Consider the following 22,336-nt stretch of genomic DNA (forward strand, 5'->3'; position numbering starts at 1 on the left):
ACATCAGTATATATTTCCAGTTATTTCTTTAGTGAATAGTTTTGTATTGTGTTCACGTTTGATGAAGATCACAATTAAAGACATCTATGTTTTGTGTTTTAAATGTAGATTCATATAGTAGTTACTTGCTTCTATATCTTGGTTATATGTCAGACTATTCAAGATACTGTATGTAATAGTGTGCCTTTAATATTGCTAAGGAACCGTCACATTATAAACTAAACCCTCCTTCCCCTTTTCTAACTGATTTTTTAGAGGTGATGTATGCTTTACATCCTCTTTTGTTTAGAGATGACTACTGCAAGAATGAAATAAAATTTTCTTTTGTTTTTTTGTTTTTGGTCAGGTATTAAGGTTAATACATACAACCAGCCCAACACAGAAGAAAAATGTTGCAACCTCAGGACGTGAAGAATGTACAGTGGCTTTTATTAAAAAACAGATTGAAGAATTCAACATAGGAAAGAGACATTTAGCCAACATGATGGGAGAGGATCCAGAAACTTTTACCCAGGAGGATATTGATGTAAGTACAGTTACTCTGTTGGAGAAATAATTTACTACAGAGTTGGATATTGAACACACATTACTTTAACATGGGCCCCTCAGATCTCTCCAAATTTTAATCGAATTGCTAGGTGAATAAAAAATATCATTTATACTTCTCCAGTAGGAAATATGGCGTTGATAGAGATACTACTTCTACTGCTGTGTAAGGTCAGACATCACAGTACAGGATTGCATACTTGTGTCTTTTATTGCATGTAGCTTTTAGTTTTAACTGGTGGTAATAGATAATCTTGTTTCAAGGTCATGAGAGCCTCTACAAGTATTTAAAATGATTAAATTATTTGTAAATGTTTCTTTCTTATATGTAGTTAGGTTATGTTTTCTTGTAAGATTATAGATCAGATTATAATGGAAATGTCAGATTTGTGGGAAATCCTATAAATAAACCTGAATTTGGTATGTTAAATGTTTTTTAATATGTACTTCCATTGTTAAAAAAAAGGTTCCCTTTATTTGAGAATTGAACTGACTTTTAGTTCTAGTTTCCCTATAGCCAGGACTCATTAAAGTATTATGTTAAATTATGGAACAATGAATAGTAGTTGGTGATATTTGATTGCTAAGTAACCTGAAATGACTGGAGAAATTGTTCAATTTAACTAAAACTTTAGCTTGTTCTGATAAAATGCCAGCTCTGACATCCATATAATCTTATTCTTAAGTGTTATGAATAATTTATAACCAGGTATAAGAATCTTATTACAAAGTCTGATCTTCATCAGAGTGTAAAAGTATTTGGTAGGACATAATTCTTTTTTTATACATCTTAATTATTTTCATGTTGTCCAGAAATCTATTCCAAAGAAAAACCTCAATACTGGTTTTTCCCTTCCACCCAAACTGAGTTAGGGCTGTGAGAGCTGCTTTTTTTGTTTTGTTTTGTTCTTTTTTGTTTGCAGGGGAGGATGATGGTGGTGGTAGTAGTAATCCTGTACTAATTCTGTGTTTTAGGTGATCTGCCCATTTCATAACTGGTTATATCTCATAATTTCAGAGCTAATTTTTTAGTTACATAATGATAACAAGCATCAGCCAGAATCTGTAATCAGAAGTAACATTGAGCCTTATGGTTTTTAAAAGAGAAGCAGTTCACATTAAGATGTAATTTGGAAAAGAATTTTAAAAGACATCCAAATGGCTTTTAAAAAAATTCTTAGGAGTTAAGGGGCGGAGTCAAGATAGCAGAGTAGAAACAGGACCTCTGTGCAGCTCCGGTTCCCACCACCTCCAATTCATGTAAAAGGGGACTCTAAACAAATTTTGGAGCTACAGAACCCACAAAATGACACAGAGAAGCTAAACTCCCACTGAGGACAGTCAAGTGACTGAGTGGCAACATGACCAGGCAAAGGAAACAAACCAAGCAGAACAATCCAACATTAGACTCCTATTTTGGGGACAAAAAGGATCAAAGCATGGAACAGGAGGAAGACAGTGAAGTCAGAATTCCTGCACGAAAAGCTTGAAAGAAAAATATGAGCTGGTTACAGGCCACAGAGGACCTTAAGAAGCAGATAAGAGAAGTGGAGGAAAAATTGGGAAGAGAAATGAGAAGGATGCCAGAAAATTATGAAATGAGAGTCAACAGCCTGACTGAGGAAAATAACACCTTAAAAAACAGACTGACTCAAATAGCAAAAGAGGCGCAAAAAAGCAATGAGGAGAGAATGCCTTAAAAAGCCAAATTTGCCAGATGGAAAAAGAATCTCAAAAGCTCACTGAAGAGAATCATTCCTTCAGAATTAGATTAGAGCAAATGGAAGCTAATGACTTTCTGAGAAATCAAGATGCTGTTAAACAGATCCAAGCAAATGAATGAATAGAAGGCAATGTGAAATTCTCATTGGAAAAACTACTGACCTGGAAAATAGATCCAGGAGAGATCATTTAAAAATTATTGGACTACCTGAAAGCCATGATTGAAGAAAGAACGTAGAAATCATCCTCCAAGAAATTCTCAAGGAAAACTGCCCTGATGTTTTAGAACCAGAGGGCAAAATAGAGGTTGAAAGAATCCACCGTGGGGCGGCCAGGTAGCACAGCGAGTAAGAGCACCGGCTCCAGTGTCAGAACGACCTGGAGATCGAATCCTGGGCTCAGACACTTAGCACCCACCCAGAAACACCTGGCCATGTAACCTTGAGCAAGTTACTTAACCCCAATTGCTTAGGGGCGGCCAGGTGGCTCAGCGAGTAAGAGCACCGGCTCCAGTGTTGGGACGACCTGGAGATCGAATCCCGGGCTCAGACACTCAGCCCCACACCCAGAAATAACTGGCCGTGTAACCTTGAGCAAGTTACTTAACCCTGATTGCTTTAAAAAAAAAAAAGAAAGAAAGAAAGAATCCACCGATCACCCCTTGAAAAAGATCCCAAAAGGAAAACTCCTAGGAATATTATAGCCAGGTCCCGAAATTCCCAGATCAAGGAGAAAATATTACAAGCAGCCAGGAAGAAACAATTTGAATATTGTGGAAATACAATCAGGATAACTCAGGATCTGGCAGCTTCTACACTGAGGGATAGAAGGGCTTGTAATGTGATATTCCAGAGGTCAAAGGAGCTGGGATTAAAACCAAGAATCACCTATCCAGCAAAACTGAGTATCATGTTTCAGGGGAAAATATGGTCATTCAGTGGAAGAGAGGACTTTCAAGCATTCTTGATGAAAAAACCAGAGTTGAATAGGAAATTTGACATTCAGATATAAGAAGCAAGAGAAACATGAGAAGGTAAACAGGGAAAAGAAATCATAAGGAACTCATCAAAGTTGAACTATTAACATTCCTACATGGAAAAATGATAATTGTAACTGATAAAACTTTTCTCAGTATGAAAATAGTTGAAGGGACTAGAAATATATATATATATATATATATATATATATATATATATATGTCTATATCGGAGTGTATACGGGCGTATGAGTACATATGTGAATGTGTGTATATATGTCTACAGGTATACATAAATAGAGGGCACAGGACCAATTTAATAGAAAGAGATGATACTTAAAAGGTGAAATCAAAAGGTGAGAGGGGAATATAATGAGAGGAGATTTGGAAAGACAGAATGGGGTAAACTATCTCATATAGAAGAGGCCAGAGAAAATGGTCACAATGGAGGGTAAGAATAGGAAGGCAAAAGGGAATAGGTCAACCTTATTCTCATTGAATTTGACTCAGGGAAGGAAAGACATACACACTAAATAGGGTATCTCACCCTACAAGAGAGTACGAGGGAAGGGGATGAGAGGGGGGATGATGGGAGGGCAGGCTGGGGGGGAGGGAAGTTGGAGGCATCCACTTTTGAAAAGGAATAGGATCAAAGTAGACAATAGAACAAGTGGGAGGTGGAATAGGAGGGAGGGAAATATAGTCAGTCTTTTACAATATATCTACTATGGTAATGTTTTGCATTAGCTACACATGTACAACCTATACTGAAATGCTTATCTTCCCAGTAAGGGAGGGTGACAAGGGAGGAAGGGAATGAATCTGGGATTCAAAGTTTTAAAATCAAATGTTTAAATATATATATATATACACACATACATACTATTATTAATACTATTTTACATGTAATTGGGAAATAAGATATACAGGCACCGGGGCATAGAGATTCACCATGCCCTACTGTAAAAGTCGAAAGGGGTATGGGAGAAGATATATTAGAGAGCAGATTGGAGGAGGGGATATCCTGTGGGACTGCTATTTTGGGGGGTGGGTAGGGGAAAAACAGGGAGAAAATTTGTAACTCAAAATCTGGCGGAAATGAATGATGTAAATCAGAAATTAATAAAGCATTTGAAAAATGAAAAAAAATTCTTGGTTTAGCGTCTGTTTGTTTTTGTTTAAAAAATTTTGATAAACTTCTTGCTTCATTACCAATCTGCCTCCTTTTCATGCATCTCCTAGATGCTATCCTCCGCACAACTTCTTTCACACAAACAATACTTGGTAAGAGTCCTATGTGTAAACTGATTCCCAGTTACTGCCTATGTGACCTTGTGTAATTTATATCTTTCTAGGCCTCATCTGTATGATGAGGAAATTGGACTTAATGGCCTCTTTTTTTCTGTTCCATATATGATGTTGAGCCTATGATTTTTCCTCTGCTCATCCTGCTTTTGCCTTCTACACATTTATCTGTTGCCCTTTAGACCGCTTAAAATTTTGATTTTTTTAATATATATTATGTGTATTTTATCCATAGCCATATACCATCACCGGAAGAATGTTGATGTTAAAAAGGAGTGTTTTTGTTTCAGGAAGAAATTGGGATAGTTGAAAATAAAGCATAATTTCCCAAATGAAATTCCATCTACTCTCTTTTTTTTGTTGTATTCTGGACCCAGTTTACTATCCACATGCAGTGTCTGTTTACATGCTCAAGATATATTGATCTGGTCTGTTGAAGAATATCATTTGTGAAAGCCTGCTCATTCTCTTATCATATTTTCATTTCTCTTCAAATATGCATGTAGATTATTCTCCATGATTTTAAAGAGTTGAGAAATTAGGCCTATGGGTCACTAGTTATTGGTGTCTTTTTCATTGCCTTGTTGATGTCATCTGTGATTTTTTTTCCCTTCCATCAGAGTTTTTCCCTTTTTCAAGCATCTTGAGGATCAGTCTCTCAATACCTTCACAATTCCATCACCTCTAGCCCAAATTTTCTCTCTCTAGTCAGCCTGTTCCAGCTGCTCTTGCTGTCATCCTCAGCCTTAGTGTCATTTCTGCCTATTCACATGGCACATCAGGACTTAAAGATGTAAACAATATCCACAGGTGGTGGTTCTGCTGGTATCAGGTGGCGGAAAGATCCATCTAGCACACTTTCTTTTTTGTTTGCATGTTGTCCTTTTTGCACTTTCATCTTTGAATTATTTTAGCATGATCTGGTCTAATTAGGCCTCATACTCACTGCAAACTTGTCATTGTTTTATCAGGTGATACAATTTTATAGTGATATAATTTTTCACTATGTTTTTTGCAGACAAGTTTATATCCTCAAACCACTGTTGCCTTTGGTCTCCAGTCTTCAGGGAGATCAAGTAACTTGTTGATTTAGTCTGATTCTTGGCCCTTTTGGCCTCCTGATTTTGGCAGTTGCTTTACATCTGTTAAACTTTTCTGGGAAATAATGGTAAGCCCTAGCAATGACTTCTCCTTTATTCTCTTTCTACTTCTCAGTATTAGTAGCTTGTTTGGATAGGTGAGCTGAGAATGGTTGGGATTTCAGACCACATTATTTTTATTCTTTTTATCTTTCTCATTTGTTGAATCCTGTGGTCTAACTGCAGGGCAGTTCATATAGCCTTGCTGTGTGTCTGTGGAACTAGCACCTGCACAAATCCTAGAAGTGCTGGACAAAACATAATGAACATAATTTGACCTTTTGAAGACTGTTGTCATTATGAATATTTAATTATTAGACTGTGCCCTTACAGTGGATGGTGATAACCTTAAAGAAATTATTGATGTATGTAATCTTGTTTACCCTTATAAAAATGTCCCAGACCTCTGTGCTTTTATAAATGTTTGCTTTATTTAATTCTGTGAACTTTACAATCCAGACATATAGCCCTGTTTTCTATTCTACATACATGACACCATGTATTCCCAACTTCTGACTCTTACAATCCTTGGCTTTAAGACACAACTAAAGAACCATATCCAGGGGTATGGTGTCCTCAAGACCTGGTCCTCAAGACCCTTCTTTCCACACATACACCAGTTGCTAAGTCTCTAAGGTTACGTTCCATCTACTCTGTATTTATGCTATGTGTTCTGATTAATACATGCTGCTTTCCCCATTAGAATATAAACTAAGGGTAGTGACTTTTCACTTTTCTTTGTGTCCCTCACACTTAGCACAGCAGCTGACATATAATAAGCACTTAATGCATGTGGATTGATTAATTGAATTCCCTTTTCTAGTACTCTGTCAGATTGTTTGCTGTCAGTCTTTTATGTTCTTAGTGTCTCTTTTCCTACCCTCACCACTCCTTATAAAATGCAGTGTCTAATTAATTGCCATAACCAAACTTGTTAGAATTGTATGTAATATTTACAGTTGGGAGGCTCTAAGAGCAAAAAGGCCTCTACTGTGAAGTTAAGTGTACAGTCTTTGTGGTGTTTATTTCTGCTTTTTAGATCATGCTTCACCCTCCCATCCTCAGTTACTCTGGGGTTCAGTTCTCTTCTAGCTCTGTTCCCAACTTCCTCTTGGCTTTAGAACTGTTGACTTATCCTAGAATGTCTCTTAAGACCCAGAGCCTCCTGGCACAGCCTTCCACTGCTATGGGCTACTAACCATGGAATGTCCCTCTGCAAAGTCTGACTTCCATCTACCATTCTAGAGTTCCTTCTGGCATTTAAGAGAGGAGCCCAGGAAAAACTGCTGAGAAAACCGGAAAATAGTGTGGCAGAAACTGGGCATAGACCAACATCTTACACTGTATACCAAAATAAAGTCAACATAGGTATGTGATTTAGATATAAAGGCTGATACAATAAGCAAACTGGGAGAGCAAGTAATAGTTTACCTGTCAGATTTGTGGAGAATTGAAGAATTTATGACCAAACAAAAGATAGAAAACATTATGAAATGCAAAATGAATAATTTTGATTACATTAAATTGAAGTTTTTACATAAATAAAGCCAACACAACCAAAATTAGAAGGGAAGCAGAAAGCTGGGAAACAATTTTTATAACCAGTGTCTCTGCCTAATTTCTAAAATATAGAGAGAACTGAGTTGAATTTATAAGTATACAAGTCATTTCGCAGTTGATAAATGATCAAAGTATATGAACAGGCAGTTTTCAGAGGAAGAAAATTAAAGCTATCTATAATCATATGAAAAAATGTTCTAAATCTCTATTGATTAGAGAAATGTGAATCAAAACTCTTAGGTACCACATCATACCTATCAGATTGGCTGACATAACAAAACAGGAAAACTATAAATGCAGGAGAATATGTGGGAAAATGGGAACACTAATGCATTGTTGGTGGAGTTGCAAATTGATTCAGCCATTCTGGAGATCAATTTGGAACTATGCCCAAAGGATGATAAAATTGTGCATACTCTTTGACACACACCCCCATACCACTTCTTTTTTCTTTTTAATTTAAATTTATTTATTTATTTACTTTCAGTTTACAACATTCAGTTCCACAATCCCTTGAGTCTCAAATTTTCTCCCCCTCTCCCCTCCCCTCTTACTCCCTTGGCAGCATGCAGTTGAATATAGGATCTACAAATACCTTCACATTAAACATTAGTCAAGTTGTAAAGAAGGATTGTAACCAGTGGAGTGAACAGTGAGAAAGAAGAAACAAAACAAAACAAAAGAGAGAGCAAGTAGTTTGCTTCATTCTGCATTCAGCCTCTGCAGCTCTTTCTCTGGATGTGGACATCTCTTTCCATCATGAGTCTGTTGGAGTTGTCTTATAACCTTGCATTGCTGAGAGGAGCCCAGTCTATCAGAGTTAGTTGTCACACATCTGTAGTTGCGTACAGATTTCTCCTTGTTCTGCTTTTCTCATTCAACATCAGTTTATATAAGTCTCTCCAAGTTATTATGAAGTCCATCTACTCCTCATTTCTTATAGCACAATAGTATTCCATTACATTCGTATATCACAATTTGTTTAGCCATTCCTCAATTGATGGGCATCCCCTTGATTCCCAATTCTTTGCCACCACAAAGGTCTTTTTTCCCACTTCTATGATCTTTTTGGGGTATTGCTGGGTCAAAGGGTATACACTTATTTATAGCCCTTTGGGCATATAGTTCCAGAATGCTCTGCAGAACAGTTTAATCCACAACTCCACCAACAATGCATTAGTGTTCCAATTTTTCCACATTCTCTCCAGCATTTGTCATTTTCCTGTTTTGTCATCTTAGCCAGTCTGATTGGTGAGATGTGGTACCTCAGAGTTGTTTTGATTTGCATTTCTCTAATCAATAGTGATTTAGAGCATTTCTTCATGTGCTTATAGATAGCTTTAATTTCTTTCTCTGAAAACTGCCTGTTCATATCCTTTGACCATTGATCAATTGGGGAATGACTAGTATTCTTATAGATTTGACTCAGCTCTCTCTATATTTTAGAAATGAGGCCTTTATCAGAGATGTTGGTTGCAAAAATTCTTTCCCAATTTTCCACTTCCCTCTAAATCTTGATTACATTGGCTTTATTTGTACAGAAACTTTTCAATTTAATGTCATCAAAATTATTCATTTTGCATTTCATAATGCTCTCTGCAATACCGCTTCTAGGGTTATATCCCAAAGAGATCATAAAAATGAGGAAAGGACCCACATGTACAGAAATATTTAGAGCTGCTCTTTTTGTCGTGGCCAAGATTTGGAAATTGAGGGGCTGTCCGTCAGTTGGGGAATGACTGAACAAGTTGTGGTATATGAATGTAATGGAATATTATTGTGCTATAAGAAATGATCAGCAGGCAGACTTCAGAAAAATCTGGAAAGACTTGTGTGAACTAATGCTAAGTAAAATGAGCAGCAATAGGTTAATACTACACAGTAACAGCCACATTGTTCAATGACTAGCTTTGATAGACTTTGCTCTTCTCAGCAGTGCTCCAAAAGACTTGTGATGGAAAATGCTATCCACATCCAGAGAAAAAACTAGGGAGTCTGAACGCAGAGCAAAGCATACACTATTTGCTCTCTTTGTTTTTTACTTTCTTGTGGTTTCTCCCATTCATTCCAATTCCTTACAACATGACTAATGTGAAAATATGTTTACTAAGAATGTATATGTAGAGTCTTTTTCAGATTGTATGCTGTCTTGGGAGGGGAGAAGAGAAGGGGAGCAAGGTAAACCTCAAAAGTTTATGGAAGTGAATGTTGAAAATTTAAAATTAAATGAATTAATTTAAAGAAAAAGAGAGAGATGGGGGAGGGGGACGGTGGCCTAGGCTAGCTTGTCCTAATTCCCCTTTTTATGCCTGACTTCAAGACCAAACTATCCTCTCTTCCCACCTCACTAAGTCCTGCTTTTTTCAATTCCCTTTTGTGTGTTTCTACCCACTTTAGAATGAAAGTTCCTTGAGGGCAAGGGTTGTCTTTATTTTGGCTAGCATTTGTATTCCCAGCTCTTAGCATAGAACTTGGCACATAATAAACACTTTATTAGATTTTTTTCCTTCCTATTCCTCATGACTTTCTTCCAAATCATTGAACTTGCTAAAAGTTAACCATCCCCACAAATAGTACTATTGTAGATTGTTATGGGTAAACTTGTGTGGCAGCAGGCGTGATCTAAGATTGCTTAACTAAATAATGTGACATCCAGTAGAAAGCATGACTAATAAAAATATGGAAGATGAAAAGTTTTGAAAGCCTATCACTTAAAAAAAACTGTTAGGATTACTTGTGATTAACTGTACCTTTCAAAAACATTTTTAGAGATTTGATCCACAGAATTCTCACTTTGCTTTTGATTTAGTATGAAGAAAAGGATGCTCGTTTGGTTTCTATGTATAGTCATTGAGTAAACAGTTTATAAAGGAAGCAGATTTCCTTGTGTCAGTGATTATTTTTAAACCAAGCTACTATGGTGCCATTAGTAGTACTCAGTATTAACTTACAGATATTTTAGGATCATATTTCTGAGGAACATAAATTTAGAATTGGAAGGGAACTCAGAGAGCATCTAATGTAGTCCACCTCTTCATTTTACAGATGAAGAAATTGAGACTATGGAGGTTAAGGGATTTGTCTTACTTACCTTGGTCACACAGGTAGTAAAGTTCAATTAATCAACAAGTATTTGTAAATCTCCTATTTTGCTCCAATTACAAAGACAAAAATGAAATTCTCTGTGCAGAGGTGTATAAATTGGAGGTAGAGTTTTGTATGTGATGAATAGCAAGAAGTACAATCTGACTGGATCTCAGAATGCTGGTAGGATTTGAACCCAGGTCTTCTGAGAAGATTTAAAAGAAAATGAACAAGTAGAATACTACAGGTCCTTATGTCTACCAGTAATTTATGTTTGTTTCCCACTTACAGTCATATGCTGAAAATATTTTAAGAACTTACTATTATTTGCTATGCATAATTAAATTCCTGTTGTAAAAAATATGAAAGCAATTTAGTGCAACTTGTAGCAGAACTATCAGGCTTTACACTTTGAACAATAATAATCCCTTCAGTATGGCTATATACCTTCATGTCATTGTAGGTAATCAGTTTATTGAAAGCATTTTATAAATAGGCCTTAATGTATCTTGTCTTTGTATATTAAACACATAGATTTTGAATTTTTAAACTACTACTATTTGAGATGATAGTTAAAGACATTTCAGTCATGTTGACTGTTTGGAATATAGAATCAACTAATGCTTATGTTTGGGAATTAAAGTTAAGCCATACATTACTTTTGAATTTCAGGGTAAAAGCCAGCAAATTGATATATAACTGCAGAAGTCTACCAATTACTTTTTAATTGGTATTATAGACCTTGCTCTGAAACCAGAATGTTTTATTCTCCTAAGTGTGAATATGCTGTGTGAAGTTTCTCTAATTGATTTGCTGTGCCCATTCCATTTGATGTATCATTTTTCACAATATTTCATAATTTGTGCTCATTTCTAATGAACAGAGTCGTTAGGACAGGCATGTCTAAGTACAACTGACAGCTAACATTAGGTGCCAGATGCAGTTTATAAAGCTATGTAGAACTGCAGAGAACAGTTTAAATAAATTAGCACCTGTACATTAGTCTCACTTGCTGGTAATTTATAAGCGAATCAGTAGAGATGACATTTAGGTAAGTCATTGATCAAGTTAACAGCTGCATACCCACTGCCCAGCTGGGATACCTAATTAATAGAGATTGCAGTCTTGACCCAGTGCTTCTCCCCATTTGAGTCTAATCTTTTTTTAGTTCTCAATTTAAGCTTAAGGATATAGTAAATACTTTGCCTTCCTTTCAGCAAACAGTCAAAATCATTGATATTCTAGTTTAATTCTGAAAATGTAACTAATATTTTTTATTAATCAAAAATTACCTTAAGCATCATTGCTTAGATTAACTTTTATTATTATTACATTATGTGTATATAGCTATTTGTTGAACTTAAAGAATCTTTATTTTGTAGTATTTTCAAAAAGCTAGAGGAGTCATTTTCTGATCTTTTATTTAATATAAATATTACACATTTAGTTTTGGAAAAGGCATTTTAAAAATTATTAGCTAACAATTGAAGCCAAATTACTATGTAGAATACCATTCAGAAAGTGGCTTCACTTAGAAACACAGTAATTTTGCCAACTGGCTCTATAGATGTTATGGTCATTGGATATTCATTCATTGAATACATCTATGGTGTCAGAATATCCAAAAGAAATTAATTTCTTAGTTTCCTGGTTGTATGTATTCTTAGATTTTTTTAAAAGAAGGAATTGATACTAATTAATATTTTACTTAAATAGAAAGTAAGTTTCTCCTCCCCTAGAATATTAAAAAAAAAAAAGTAGGGTGAACATATAGTTTCATTCTATTCCTTTAGGAGAAATTGTAGTTTCATTCAAAGGATTGATATTCTAGATTTCATCCCATTAGAAATAAATCTTATGGATTTATTTAACTAGCACTTAATCTGAAATGTACTTTTAATTTACTTGACTCAAAGGAGAGTACTTTTTCAGTATTTAAAAAGCATAAGAGGAAGTAATTTTTTAATTTAAAAGTTATTTCATCAGAATTTTTTCTATTTTGTAAATAGATATTTTCATACTATCTGCCATCTAAAAGTATATAGTCCAAGTGCTTTATTCTACTTGATTTTTCATTTCAGATTGTGTTCTTGGTCTAGTTTTTGACTTTAAAAATTCTTCCTAGGGGCGGCCAGGTGGCTCAGCGAGTAAGAACACCGGCCCCAGTGTCGGGATGACCTGGGGGATCAAAACCGGGCTCAAATACTTAGCACCACAACCAGAAATAACTGGTCGTGTAACCTTGAGCAAGTTACTTAGCCCCAATTGCTTTTTAAAAAAAAATTCCTCCTGCTTTCATTTTACTTAAGTACTTATAGTGTAAATTAAGAAGTACTTTCCATTATGTTATCTGCTTATGAAAAAGTTCTCTCAATGCAATGGCCTCTGTTTTGTTGGTGAAGCTGTTCTGTTCTATTCATTCTGTTCCTTCTTTTAATCTTCCTGTTCTGAATAGTTGGCAGTTTTATTGCTGATATTCAGTTTGAAATTAATTTTCTTCCCAGTTAATCATAGCATGTATTGGAGAGTAAGGAAAATAAGTTTGCTAGTAGTTTGCAGGACTAATGCTAAAGAGGAGATAATCAGCAAGGGTCATAAGGTCATAGATCTAGAGCTGGAAGAAAACTTAGACACCATCCAGTTCAACACTTTGATTTTAGGGATAAGGAAACTAAAGGCCAGAAGGCTTAATACCTTGTTCAAAGTTATGCATTAAAGGGCAAAGACCTGAACCAAACTTTTCTGACTCCATATCCAAAGCCCTAGGACTTGGAGACTATGGCCAAGAATGTCCTTTAAGGGAGGTATTCTTAACCTTTCTTGTGTCATATACCCTTTTCGCAGTCTGGATCTTCTCATAGATATTAGGTGCATAAGAGAGAATACACAGAATTACAAAGGAAACCAGTGATTGAAATAGTTATAATTTTTTTAAGTTCACATAATTGAGGTTAAGAACTCCTGCTCTGTGGAAGTTAGTTGAGACTTAGTAAAAGCGGTTGCTGGCAATTAGAAACGTTGCTTTAGGAAGAGGGGAACCAGTCACTAGTGTTTAGCATCTAACTTAAAAAAGGCCCTTTCCTTGATTCCATTGAAATTTGTCTGAAATGATCACTTGTCCTAGGAGATTACATTTTAGTTTGATAAAACAGTACAGACTAAAAAATTGGTAGAATGTGAGTTCCTTGAGGTTAGGGCCTGTTTCATTTTTATCTTTGTGTTACTTTGCTTATCACAGTACTTGGCACATAGTAGGTACTTAAGTTCATGTTGAATTGCTTACAAAATAAAAAAGTAACAATGCAAAATGTGTTCTGGTCAAAAGTATTCTTAAAAGACTAATGTTTTGTTTATTAGTATTGGGCAATACTTGATTAACAAAGCAGTATTAACATTTATACCTAGAGGGAATTGAAATGACAAAATAATGTAAAAACAAGAAGACTACTTCTGTTTTGGTTGCTTGTATTTTTAAAAATTTTCATCGCTATTTTTTTTTCATCACTTTGATTTCCAAAAATATCCCCACTACTTTACCCAGACTGCTGTCTTGTAACAGAAGAATAAAAAAAGAAAGGAAAAAACCATTTTAGAAAAACTAACCATCACATCAGCTGAATCTTCAGGCATATTTAGAGTTCCATACCAGTATGCTTCCACTTCTATAAAAAAAGGGAAATACTACTTTCTTCATGAAGCTATCCCTCATCCCTCTAACCAGAAGTTACATCTCTCTTCTACTTAAATAGTTTATCAGAACCTCTCTCACGTGGTTACTGCATACTGTTCAGTTCTTCTCTCCATCACTTGCAGCCATATCCATGACTTAGCTAAATCCTAGGGAGTTGATTGAAGCACTTAAAAATCAGTACTTGCATAGTCACAAAGGTAGTAAATATCAGAGTAAGAATTTGAACTCACCTTTTCTTGAATTCAAGTCCCTACACTTTACTGTACTAGCCTACTCTTACTTATACCATTTCATAATAGATTATAAGCTTCTTGAAGTAAATTTTTTTTTGCAAATAATTTTTCTTTTTCGTTATTCTGAACTTGGAAAGATCAGTAAGAATCCCATATAGGTTTTCTGTGCTTTGTAGTCTTCCTGCTTCTGTGCCCTCCTGGCCATCAGACCTTACTATTTGTTCCAAGTTGCTCCCTCCTATGTTTTATCTCCCCAATCAGTCTATAAACTCCTTGAAGACAAGGACTGTCTTATTTTATTTTTGTATCCCCTGTGCTTAGCACTCTTCTCGCCACCTCATAAACACCTTATAGATCTTGTTTTGTTCACCCTAGTTTGTGCTGTCATCACTTCTTGCATGAACTCTCACCTCCTAATTGATCTTCCTAATTTCAGTGTTTCCCCTCTGCAGTCCATCCTCCACACTGTTGCCAAATGATTTTTCCTTAAGTGAAGTTCAGACCATATAACTTTCCCATTTAAGAATCTTCATTGATTCCTTCTTGCCTCTATGATAAAACAGAAATTCCTCTATTTGCCTTTTAAATCTCATCGCAGTCTAGCTCTAGTCTGCCTTTCCAGAATTCTTGGACAGTGCTCTTTTTCACAAACTGTGTTCCTGCCCAAAATGGCCTGCTAGCTCTTCCATGAACATGGTGTTTTATTTTCTGCCTCCATGCCCTTGTATAAACTGTGTCTAATGCTTAGAACGTTCTCCTTTGCCACCATTTTTTAGAATGCCTAGATTCCTTCACAGCCTAGTTCACATGCATTGATTTTTCCTCAGTAGAAGGTAAGCTCCTTTAGGTCAGGGTTTGTTTGGGTTTTTTTTTTCCTGTGATGTTTTTGGTTGTTTTCTGTTTGTTTGTTTGTTTTTTAATCCCTGGTACCTAATGTTTGCTGTATGAATTAATAGGCCTGCTCAAGGCCACAGGGCAGAGCTGAAATCTAACCGGGTATTCTTACTCCTCCTTGCAGATTATTTCCACTGTACCATTTGGCCTCTGCATACTCTCTTCTAAATTGTGATTCTAAATTATCTCCAGAAGAAGCTATTTTTAACTAGTATAAGAATCTGTAGAAAATATTTCACCTGGGCTTTGAGAGAATGCTGTGCACTGAAACTAATCTTTTTTGTTAGTTTCTTTTTGTTACTAATATTCTACTAAATATCGTGCTCAATACAAGTAGCATGAAACAACTTTGAGGATAAGCTTGATCTCTTTAGCATTTCAATTTAATTCAGTTTGTTCAATTGTATATGTGTGTGTGTATAAGTTTAAGTTTCTTGGAGGCACATACAGTATACGATGATGAGTATACAATATTAGAAAGGTAATGAAGGCAACAAAAGAAAGATCCACAAAAAGTGCTGCAGGATTATTTGGGTAGGTGTACTAAGGGGAGAGAATCAGGAAAAACTACCTAGAGTATTTGATCCAAAGCCCAGTGAGGAAGGGCAATCCATTCCAAACGTGGGGTTCATATCAAAGTCATAGATTCATAGACTTGGAAGGGATTATACAGGCCAGGAATTCCCTGAAGTGGTCATCCAGTATTCATTTGGGGACCGTTAATTCTTATTAGATAAGCTCCTAAACTTAGCAGCCCATTTTCACAACTCTTCCTTATATGGAAAAAAATTTCTCATCTCCCCCTCCCCCCCCCAAGTTACCTTTCTTGGTAGAAAAATCCAGCACAAAATAAAAATTGAAGAGTTCTGTCTTCTCTCCCTTGTCATTTATTTTCATTTCACTTACCCCAATCCATAATACTGTCCCATTAGTATTGATGGGGGGTTGGCAATAGGTTATACAGGAACTCTGATCCTTTTCAAAGACCAGAATGCCTGCGATTCAGTCTGGAAAAGAATTCAGTAGGCCCAAGCAGAATTGGAGTCAGAATTGTAAAAGTTTATTGTTACACTTTACAAAGGGCAAGGATCCTTAGGGGACTTGCAAGTTTATTGTTACGCAGTACAGCGGGCAAGAGTTCTTAGAGAACCTGCAAACTTTTTTTTTAATGCTTTATTAACTTCTGATTTACATCATTCGTTTCCGCCAGATTTTGAGTTACAAATTTTCTCCCCGTTTTTCCCCTGTTCACTGCCCAAAAATACCAGTCCCACAGGATATCCCCTCCTCCAATCTGCTCTTTCTCATATTTTCTCCCATACCCCTTTCGACTTTTCCAGTGGATCTCTATGCCCCAGTGCCTATATATCTTATTTCCCAATTACATGTAAAATAGTATGAATAATGATGTGTATATATATATATATATATATATATTTGAATAATTGATTTTAAAACTTTGAATTCCAGATTCATTCCCTTCCTTCCTTGTCACCCACCCTTACTGGAAAGATAAGCCATTCAGTATAGGTTGTACATGTGTGGCTAATGCAAAACAATAACATAGTAGATATATTGTAAAAGACTGACTATATTTCCTCACCTCCTATCCCACCTCCCACTTGTTCTATTCTCTACCTTGATCCCATCCCTTTTCAAAAGTGGGTGCTTCCAACTTCCCTTCCCCCCAGCCTCCCCTCCCTTCCACCATCCCCCCTGTTATCCCCTCCCCCCTACTCTTCTAGAGGATGAGATACCCTATTTAGTGTGTATTTCATTCCCTCCTCAAGACAAATTCAATGGGAATAAGGTTGACCCATTCCCTTTTGCCTTCCTATTCTTCCCCTCCATTGTAACCATTTTCCCTTGCCTCTTCTGTATGAGATAGTTTACCCCAATCTGTCTCTCCCCATCTCCCCTCATTATATTCCTCTCTCACCTCTTAATTTCACCTTTTAAGTATCATCCCTTCCTATTATATTGGTCCTGTGCACTCTATCTATGTATACCTGTAAACATATATACACACATTCACAAATGTATTCATATGCCCATATACCCTCATATATAGACACATATATATTTCTATTCCTTTCAACTACTGAGAAAAGTTTCATAAGTTACTATTATTGTTTTTCCATGTAGGAATGTTAATAGTTCAACTTTGATAAGTTCCTTATGATTTCTTTTCCCTGTTTGCCTTCTCATGCTTCTCTTGCTTCTTGTATCTGAATGTCAGATTTTCTATTCAACTCTGGTTTTTTCATCAAGAATACTTGAAAGTCCTCTATTCCACTGAATGAGCATATTTTCCCTTGAAACATGATACTCAGTTTTGCTGGGTAGGTGACTCTTGGTTTTAATCCCAGCTCCTTTGCCCTCCAGAATATCACATTCCAGGCCCTTCGATCCCACAGTGTAGAAGCTGCCAGATCCTGGGTTATCCTGATTGTGTTTCCACAGTATTCAAATTGTTTCTTCCTGGCTGCTTGTAAAATTCTCTCCTTAATGTAGGAATTCCGGAACCTGGCTATAATATTCCTAGAAGTTTTCTTTTTGGCATCTTTTTCAGGAGGTGATCGGTGGATTCTTTCAACCTCTTTTGCCCTCTGGTACTAAAACATCAGGGCAGTTTTCTTTGAGAACTTCCTGGAGGATGATTTCTAGGTTCTTACTTTGATCATGGCTTTCAGGTAGTCCAATAATTTTTAAATTATCTCTCCTGGATCTGTTTTCCAGGTCATTGTTTTTTCCCATGAGATATTTCACCTTGCCTTCTATTCTTTCATTTGTTTGGATCTGTTTAACAGCATCTTGATTTCTCAGAAAGTCATTAGCTTCCATTTGCTCCAATCTAATTCTGAAGCAATGATTCTCTTCAGTGAGCTTTTGAGATTCTTTTTCCATCTGGCAAATTCGGCTTTTTAAGGCATTCTTCTCCTCATTGCCTTTTTGGGCCTCCTTTGCCATTTGAGTCAGTCTGTTTTTAAGGTATTATTTTCCTCAGTCAGGCTGTTGACTCTCATTTCATGATTTTCTTGCATTGTTCTCATTTCTCTTCCCAATTTTTCTTCCACTTCTCTTATCTGCTTCTTAAGGTCCTCTATGGCCTGTAACCAGCTTGTATTTTTCTTTGAAGCTTTTGGTGCAGGAGTTCTGACTTCACTGTTTTCCTCCTGTTCCATGCCTTGGTCCTTCTTGTCCCCAAAATAGGAGTGTAATGTTGGAATCTTCTGTCTGCTTTGTTTCTTTTGCCTGGTCATGTTGCCCCTCAGTCACTTGACTTTTGGGCTTTTTGCCACAGTAGGACTCTGCCACCAGACAGGGGAGCTTTCGTGCCAAACGCTGGGGTTTTCTCAGCTGCTGGAGGTATTAGATGGGTGCCCTCTCTGAGGTTTCCACATGCTCTGGTAAGCTGGACACACACCCCAGGACCTCCACCCTAGACTGCAATCCAGATCCAGAGAACCTGCAAACTTAAAGATGACATAGGCATAGTTTTAAGGAGTCTAGGTTGTAAATTAAATGTCCATTATGCTAACTAGGTAAGTAAGGATGGGATTAGGGAGGAGTTAAAGAGTGGTCAGTGCTTAAAAGGGACATGCACTTTTAATGTCAACTGCTCAGGTGTGTTGCCCATAAAGCCCAAGGGGGGGGCTACCTGGAGGTGTGGTTTTAGGCTTGAAACGTCACTAAGTCAGCTAGTGGTCAAGGCTGACTGAGAAGTGCCCAGTCTGCCACCCATCAGTGCCATGTTTGTCAAGATGGATGTTGGGAACCGAGGCTAACAGAGACTCAGTGTGTGTATAATTGGCTGAGGAGTTAACCTATAGATAGTGAATTGAAGGCTTCATAGATGCAGCCGGCCACCATACTAGGGGGAGATAACATTTGCCTAAGCTAAAATGTTTGTAGATGGTTTAGTGAAGGATTCATAGGTGTAGCTTGTTATTGTTCCAAGAAGAGATACAAAGTTCATGAATTGTTGCTGGGCAGAGTTAATGCACTGAGGTTGGGGAGGGGGAAATGTGATTTTACAGACTGGTTTCACAAACATAGATCCCAAGTACCCCATCAGTATCTTCCTATTTTCCCCACTCTTGCTTTAAATAGACCACTTTCATTGTCCTTAGTGTTCTTTGTCAGCCGTTGTCAAACCTTAACCTTTGTCAACCTTTTAGCTTTATTTCTCCTGGTCCTATTTTATTGATATATTATTTTTCTTCACCTTCATTTTCAAACATAATCCTACCCCCAAAGATAAAATATAAATTCCAATCCTTCCTATTATAGAATACAAACTCCTATACGGGATTAAAAACTCTTCATAATCTGACTCTAATTTATGTTCCCAGAAATAGTTTAATTGTATATTCTCTTAGTTTCTCTGTATTTTTTTTTTTTATCAAACTGGCCTGCTTTCTGGAGCCCCCATACATGACATTCCATCACCTGTGCCTGTCCCATTCCTGGAACATTTTTCCTCTTCTCCTCATCTTGTCATCCAATCAGCCAAACATTTATTAAGCTCCTACTGTGTACTTATACTTAATTTTGTAATCCCTAGTTCTTTTCAAATCTCAGCTCATGTCATATAGCCTATTTCCTTCAAGAGACTTTACCTGATTCTTTTAGCTGTTAGTTTCTGTCCTCTTCACCTTTTTTCCCCTTGCCCCCACTACTTTGTATTTACTGCATATTTACTTATATTTACACATGCAGTTTCCCCTAGTATCATGTAAATTCCTTCAAAGCAGTGACTATATCGGTTTTTGCCTCTGTATCCCTAAGATTAGCACATTGCCCATGACTTTATAATTCTGTGGAAATATTTTCTGCTGATGTGAATCAGAGGAAATTAGAAGTGGCTGATGGTCATCAGGTCATTGGAGGCTTTGTCATGCCTCCAGTATGTTCACTACCTCTCTGTTGTTTGTCAGATGGACAAATAATGATGTTGGTACTCTTTAAGAGGAATTACAACCACCATCATTGATCTCTTTTTCCACTTACCCTTACTGAATGATCTCTCTTCTAATACCACGTATTGATTCACATCATGTATTCCTTAGAGATTTGAAATGGCCAGAAGTCCATTATGTATAACTGTCCCATGGAATGTGTGAGGACCAGAAGGAGAGATTAGAGCCTTTATGCATTTTTTATTTATTTCTCAGATTTTTCAAATTTCAGAGGAGAAATGCTTATATAACTGTTACATTTTAAAACATTGCACCCTGTTTGTAGCATTTTTAGGGTAACTCTCAGAGATATACAGATTGAAACTAGGGTCAAAAGCATTTAAATTCACTCCTACTTCCTGGGATAGCCCTGACCCCTAACTGTTGAAGCCCAAGTTAGAATGGCATAATCTGCTTAGCTAAGAATCAGTTTCTTTGATTTTTTACAGAGTAGCAGAGTCACAATACTGTCAAGATAGGGCCAATGCTGGAGCGGCTAGGTAGCACAGAGAATAAATAGAGCACTGGCCCTGGAATCAGGAGGACCTGAGTTCAAATGTGGCCTCAGACACAACACAAAACTAGCCATGTGACCTTAGGCAAGTCACTTAACCCCAATTGCCCTACCTTCCCCTCTCAAAAAAAAAAAAAGATAGGGCCAATGCTAAGAAAAGCAAATGATTACCAGCCTTGCCACAAAAGCTTTCCTTTCAGAGATTGTCTTGTATACTCTTACCTCTTCTTCCCATCCTTTATGAATTTCATGCTCATGTGCGCGCGCACACACACATACACATGCATGCACACACATTTGCTGTTGAAACAGTAGTTTTCTTTCCCTTTTCTTTTCTGTTAGAATTATAATTTCATTTTTAAAAAATTTTCACTTCTGTACAGGACCTTAACTTCTGTGATATTCCACTATGATAAATCTTCAATTATTGTTGGTTAGGGAGCTGCTCCTTATTACAGAATATTTGTGTTCCACACTAGTGCTCAGTGTATTTATTACTCTGCATGCTTACAAGGAAAAAGAGCATACTTTGATGCTATCAATAACAACTTAAAATGCAATTTGATTTTGTCCACTAAAACTTAAGGAAGTTTTGAAGAGTGTGTGAAATAATGTGTGATAGAAAATAGAAATTTAAAAGTATAGATAACAACAACTATTATCTGAATTTGAAGCAGTATTGGTCTGTGAAACCAGAGTTAGCAAGTACTAGATTGGAGAGCAACCAGATTCCAGTAGACAGATCAGAGGACGTAAGAAAAGGATGGATATAGTCATTAGGATTTAAAATGACAGAAATAGAATAGACTAGTAGGCTGTAGCTTTAGAAAGGAAAAACAATTATCATGTTCAAAAATTCCACATGGAGATTATTGATGGAGAAGTTCAGTGGGTAGATAGTAGTTTCTTCAGTACATCACACAAGTTAGCAGTTTTTAGGGAGACAGCTGTCAATTCCAACCTCTATAATAATTTTTAGATATGTATAGCTAGCCTGCAGAGGTCCTGAAAGGGTCCATGGAGCAAACATGATTAAGCACTCCTGACTTACTGGCTTTTAAAAAATTGTTGTTGTCAAGTCACATCCAACTCTTCATGAACCTATTTGGAGTTTTCTTGGCGAAGATATTGGAGTGGTTTGCCATTTCCTTCTCCAGTGGATTAAGGCAAACAGAGGTTAGGTGACTTGCCCGGGATCACACAGCTAGTGAGTGTCTCAGACAGGATTTGAACCAAGGTCTTTTCTCACTCCAGCCCCTGTGTTTTTCCAGTGTGCCATCTAGCTGCCCGTATTGTTGACTTCACAGTCTGACAGAAAGCATTGTGGTATAATGGCAAGTGCTGGAGTCAGCCAGAGGATACAGGGTTAAGTCCCAGTTGTATCATGTAACTTTATGATTATAAACAGAAGAGCACTGGTTCTGGAATCAGAATTTGTGTTCACATCCCACCTGTTATGCTTACTAACTGTGTGATTTTTGACAAGTCACTTAACATTTCTGGGCCTCAGTTTTCTTATTTGTAAAGATAAATGGTTCAGCTAGATGGCCTTTGAGAACCCTTATACCTCTAGAACTATGATCCTGTCATCTTAAGACAGTTGATCCCTTTGGGCCTTTAGAGGAAGGAGTTGTATTAGATGATATTTAAGTACCCCTTTCTAGTTTTAAATGCTGTGACCCATAAATTTCCTGACCCTCAGTTTCCTTAT

At 36.7% G+C, this 22,336-nt stretch overlaps 1 protein-coding gene across 1 annotated transcript in view; it reads left to right on the plus strand.

Annotated features, from left to right (window-relative positions):
• The window catches only part of MRPS9 (mitochondrial ribosomal protein S9), a 121,474-nt gene that overhangs the window by 35,644 nt on the left and 63,494 nt on the right, over positions 1-22,336 (plus strand). Inside the window, exon 2 of the mRNA XM_069093959.1 lies at positions 347-526. Within this exon, the coding sequence (XP_068950060.1) occupies positions 347-526 (180 nt within the window). The remainder of the gene's footprint in view (positions 1-346; positions 527-22,336) is intronic.

The sequence above is a fragment of the Petaurus breviceps genome, unplaced genomic scaffold, assembly GCF_028583685.1.
Source record: "Petaurus breviceps papuanus isolate PSGF00001 unplaced genomic scaffold, PetGlider_PUasm1.0 214, whole genome shotgun sequence".
In the NCBI taxonomy this organism is placed as follows: domain Eukaryota; kingdom Metazoa; phylum Chordata; class Mammalia; order Diprotodontia; family Petauridae; genus Petaurus; species Petaurus breviceps.